Source organism: Suncus etruscus, chromosome 13, assembly GCF_024139225.1.
Source record: "Suncus etruscus isolate mSunEtr1 chromosome 13, mSunEtr1.pri.cur, whole genome shotgun sequence".
In the NCBI taxonomy this organism is placed as follows: domain Eukaryota; kingdom Metazoa; phylum Chordata; class Mammalia; order Eulipotyphla; family Soricidae; genus Suncus; species Suncus etruscus.
In genome coordinates, this window is record NC_064860.1 from 42,059,440 (window position 1) to 42,064,926 (window position 5,487).

Consider the following 5,487-nt stretch of genomic DNA (forward strand, 5'->3'; position numbering starts at 1 on the left):
AGCAGACAGCCAGGAGTAGCCTCTGAGCATCACCAGGTGTGGCCCAAAAACCCAAAAACAAAACAAAACAAAACAAAACAAGACAAAACAAAAATATAAGTCAAGGGCCGGAGAGATACCATGGAGGGAGGGCGTTTGCCTTGCATGCAGAAGGATGGTGGTTCGAATCCCGGTTTCCTATATGGTCTCCTGAGCCTGCCAGGAGCATTTTCTGAGCATTGAGCCAGGAGTAACCCCTGAGCGCTGCCGGGTATGACCCAAAAACAAAACAAAACAAAACAAAAAGAACACCTTAAAAAAAAAAAATATATATATATATAAGTCAAAATGTTACTGTACATAGGAGCAAATCAAATTGCCTGAAAAGACTAAGTTGTTTATAAAATGATGTCATATTTTATATATAATAACAAGAACTCATAAGTCATTTTCTGTGAACCTTTAAATGCTAGTTTAAAATTAGGTTTGCCTCGCACTGAGTGATTCATGATGACTCTACTTTTCTTTTGAGGACTCTTTGCCCTTAAGAAATGTTTGGATTTCTCTCTGTCTGTCCAAAAAAGCAAAAAAAAAAAAAAAAAAAAAAAAAAAAACAACAACCCCTGTCAAGTGATCCCAAGGACCTAGACATCACACCACAGTGCATGAGTTAGTGAATTCTCCCGTGTTAATCCAGTATATAAGTGCTAGACTTTTAAATCTCAGCTTCCTGTTTATTTCTAAATAGAATGTGTCACATACACACAATGCTTCAGAAGAAAGATGATGCAGTCATTAATCTCTGGCTTCCTTCCCTTGTTCCCCCGCACCACAACCTAGGTACTTTATTTTAAAATTAAACTTAATTTTCCTGATAGATTTTGATTACAATCAATGAGAAAGCAGCATTAACACTGACTAGGAAGTAAGAGTTCTTCAGGGTTGGAATATTGTTCCAGGGAGCAAAGCATAAATGACTTAGACTGGCTTGCCACACATCTTCATTGGTCAACCTCATGATCTCCACGGACAGACAGGTTGATATGAGGACAAGGAAGTTGGTGTCTTCTAAGCAGTGAGAATTGGGCTGTGTTCTGAGACTGCTCCCTTGTCTTATATGACAAATGCTGACTCTTGTCCTCAACCTCAGCTTCTTTATTTATTTATCTGATTTTATGGTCAGACCTTGTAGCACTCTGAGTTACTCCTAGCACTGTGCTCAGGAATCATTTCTGGCAGGCTCAGAAGATCATATGGGATGCTGGGATCAAACCTGGGTCAGCTGCCTGCAAAGCAAACACTCTACCTGCTCTGCTTTTGCTCCAGCCTTTTATTTTTTTTAATAAATACATTTTTTCATTTATCTCCATGAAAATCACCATGAGATATACAATCACAAAATTGTTTCCTGATTGAGTTTCAGTCATACAATGTCCAACACCCATCCCTTCACCAAGTGCATATTTCCTGCCACCCATGTCCCTTCAGTGACAATATTACACATCTCATATTTGGCCCCTTATTAAGGAAAGAATTTGAATCCAGTAGCACCAACATTCTCATGGATGGTGGCCCTGGGTTCATCCAGGCCTGAGACCTGATTCCTGTATTTCTTTTGCCAGTCGTCCACAATGTACTGGTGGTAGGGGTCGTTGGAGTGTTCCCGCCTTTTGGACTTCACCGTACTCACTAGGATGGCAACGATGATGAAGGAGAACATGCCAATCATCACCATTAGATACAAGATGACATAGTTAAAATTCTCCGCGTCCACCTTGGCTTGCAGGGCTTCTTGCTGAGCCGAGGTGTTCCGACGCCAGTCATCCATATACGTGATGAAAATCCTCTGGAAAGCATCTTCCAGGGTCTCAGTGAGATTAGAGGTACCAGACATGCTTCTTCCTTCCTGCTGTCATTAAAATCATAAAGTGCACAAACACGGTTCAGAAAACAGACTATTTTTCCCCCCACACATGGCTACTTTAAAAGAAGGGCAACATGCTTAGGAGCGATTATAATTCCTTCTTATCCTGGCAGGAGATTGAATGCATATTTTAAAATCATTATCTAGCTTTTTTGTTTGTTCTAGTTTTGTTTTTGAGTCTCATTACTCCTGGATTTATCTTCAGGAATTACTTCCAGCAGGCTGAGGACCATATGGGAATGCCAGTGTTTGAACCCACTTTGGCAGCATGCAAGGCAAATGCCCTACTCACTGTGCTATCACTATAGCCCATTAACTAGCTTTAGAACATGAGTTTTGATGCCTATACTTTGGCCAATGCCTGCAATAACAAGTGTTTAAGGGAGGGCAAAAAAAAAAATCACACTGGGGCTGGAGCGATGGCACAGAAGTAGGACTTTTGCCTTGCATGCAGTTGACCTAGGACAGACCACGGTTCAATTCCCTCTGGTGTTCCATATGGTTCCCCAAGCCAGGAGCGATTTCTGAGCAGGTTGAAGTTTTTTTTAAATAAAGATACTATTTACAGTCACCTGGGGGACATGAAAAATGTTTTCTTCTTCCTAGGGGGGCATGACAGAAAATAATTGAGAAGCACTGCACTAGGCCCTCATTACTGAGTCTGAGCATGAATCGTTAGGCCCACATGATTATAATGCTCTCTCTGGCCTCTTCCCCTTCCCTCAGCACCATTGCAGGTGAGCCTCACCAAAAATATGGAATAAAAACTGAAGAAACTAGAAAGAAATAAAGTGTCAATGTCAATAGTTAGGTGGTAGTCTCATTTTTAAAAATACCTTCTTTTTTATTATGTACCAGATTCTTTCTTTCTTTCTTTCTTTCTTTCTTTCTTTCTTTCTTTCTTTCTTTCTTTCTTTCTTTCTTTCTTTCTTTCTTTCTTTCTTTCTTTCTTTCTTTCTTTCTTTCTTTCTTTCTTTCTTTCTTTCTTTCTTTCCTTCCTTCCTTCTTTTCTTCTTTCTTTCTTTCTTTCTTTCTTTCTTTCTTTCTTTCTTTCTTTCTTTCTTTCTTTCTTTCTTTCTTTCTTTCTTTCTTTCTTTCTTTCTTCTTTCTTTCTTTCTTTCTATCTCTTCCTTCCTTCCTTCCTTCCTTCCTTCCTTCCTTCCTTCCTTCCTTCCTTCCTTCCTTCCTTCCTTCCTTCCTTTCTCCCTTCCTTCCTTCCTTCCTTTCTCCCTTCCTTCCTTTCTTCCTCCCTTCCTTCCTTTCTTCTTTCTTTCTTATTACCCTTTTTTTTTTTTTACTACACCCAGAAGTGCTCAAGGGTTTCTACTGACTCTGGGCTCAAAGCTCAGGGGACCATAGGGAATGTCTGGGACTGAACCTGGGTCAGCCACATGCAAGGCAAAACATCGTATCCACTGTGCTATCATTCTGACCCTCTTTTCTTAAGTTCTCTTGCATTGCTCTATTTTGTGTGGCTGACTCACCAGGAAATGTGTTGGGGCTCAGGGCTCAGTCCCAGCAATACTCATTCTGGCAGTACAGGGCTGCCAGTTCAGTGCCGGGTGCTACATGAGCCCAGTAATGAGGACCACTATTAACTTGGGCTCATTCACCTTAGTTATGTCCTGAGCTTTGGGTTAGTCATGACCACCAGAGTTCATGTGTCTATTCAAAATATGTGTGTATTCTATGACAGAAGCAATCTGGACACACTGAGGGAAGTGATGCTCATCTGACCGCCAAAGGGAATGTTCTGTTTTCTTAAAAGATAGAGTGTGAGGGCTGGAGCGACAGCACAGTGGGGAGGGCATTTGCCTTGCACACATGCATCCTGGATTCAATCCCCGATATCCCTATGGTATCCCAACTACTGCCAGAAATGACTCCCGAGCACAGAACCAGGAGTCACCCCTGAGCACCACCATGTATAGCCAAAACAAAACAAAAAGATGATGCATGATAAATATCTCTGAGACTTGCAAAAGGCAACAGTCTTTCATACTTTAAAATTTTTTATTCTTGGCTCACATCTGGCTCTGAGTTCAGGAATCACTACTGGAAGTACTTGGGGAACCCTCTGAGATGCTGGGGATGGAACTCAAGTTGGCTGCATGCCAGGCAATCTCTCTAGCTCCAGCTTTTTTTATATTAAGAAGAGAATTTAATTTATACCTGGCAGGGAGTCCCCACAATGTTTTTCAGATTTTTCATATGAAATCAATTACTGAATAAATGAGTAGAAAATTACTATGGAAGGAGATGGAATAAAAGAAAAAGAGAGGAAGAGGAAGAAAAGAAGGGAGGGAGGGAGAAAATAAGACATACTAGAAAGATCATTTCCTTCATATTTTGCTAGATAAAGAAAATAGGTAGCTTGGTTACTTAATTCTTGAAAAGATTTGCAGTGGAGAAGCTGGGGAGATATAATGGTTAGGGTGCCTTGTATGCTGTCATCTTGGTTTCTATCTCTTGCACTGCATGTGGTCCTCTGAGTACTGCCAGGAGTGATTCCTGAGCATAAAACTAGGAGTAAGCCCTGAGCACTACTTGGAGTGACCCAAAACAAAACAAAACAAAATGTAATGGAGGAACTGACAAGATAATACAGTAAGTAGAGTGTTTGCCTTGCATGCCGCCTACTTTGGTTCAATCCCCAGCATCCCATATGGTCCCCAGAGCCTACCAGGAGTGATTCCTAAGTTTGTGCAGGGTGTGGCCAAAATCTCACACACACACACACACACACACACACACACACACACACAATTTTAATAAGAACTCACCTTAGGAGCGAGGAAGCAGCATCAAATTCTTTGCTACCAAACCAGGCTGTTCTCCACTTTCCTCTGGCACAAATTCATCAGAACTATGTGTACATCTCAGAGTCAGCCGACCCAACCCTTGCTAATCTGCGTGCTGGGCTCTTAAGAACCCCAGAATTTAATCTAATCTGATGTGGAAAGTCAAATACCTACCACAGCCAGGAATTAACCTTGGTGCCTGCCAGACTGTGCTCTGTTGGAGTCTGGTATTATGCAAAGACATTACAAGTTTCCACTTTGAACACCACTGATACCTCCTCCAGCCAGGACTGTGCTGGTCATCCTGAGAAGCATAGTTTCCTCCTAGGAAATGCCAGTCCCTGGTGAGAGCTCCTAGTGAGGGAGAAGAACATCCTAGAGAGGAAGAAAAATGGGGCATCTCTGGATGGTAAATGAAAGTAGAAGAAAGACTAGTATGTTGAGGTCAGGCAATGTACTTTTATGACCACCCACCCACTCAAACCAATTTTTGCTTAACTTTTTCTCTCTGGACACTTTTCAAAGGATTTGGAATCTTGTTATAATCTCGTTATAATAATCTTATAATCTTGTTATAACAACAACAAGATTATTGCCTGATAGGACAGAAATTGGACACCAGAAAAATATGCTAGGAGATGGAAGAAAGAGCTCAATAATTACTATTTACTAAAAGATTCTTTCTCTCCTCTCATCAAGTTTTGTGTTTCATACCCTCAATTGAATACCACGCAGCTATAAAAAATGTTGAGATGGTGCCATTTTCTGCCTGAAATAAAGAGC

The 5,487-nt window shown here is 41.1% G+C and overlaps 1 protein-coding gene across 1 annotated transcript; it reads right to left on the reverse strand.

The window, feature by feature from the left end:
- Nucleotides 1-1,501: 1,501 nt before the first annotated feature.
- KCNE2 (potassium voltage-gated channel subfamily E regulatory subunit 2) lies at nt 1,502-4,765 on the reverse strand. The gene is made up of 2 exons (XM_049785832.1): nt 4,687-4,765; nt 1,502-1,888 (listed from the first exon to the last, which is right to left on the reverse strand). The coding sequence occupies exon 2, from the start codon at nt 1,871-1,873 to the stop codon at nt 1,502-1,504; it is 372 nt and encodes a 123-aa protein (XP_049641789.1). The 5' UTR covers nt 1,874-1,888; nt 4,687-4,765.
- Between the last annotated feature and the right edge of the window lie 722 nt (nt 4,766-5,487).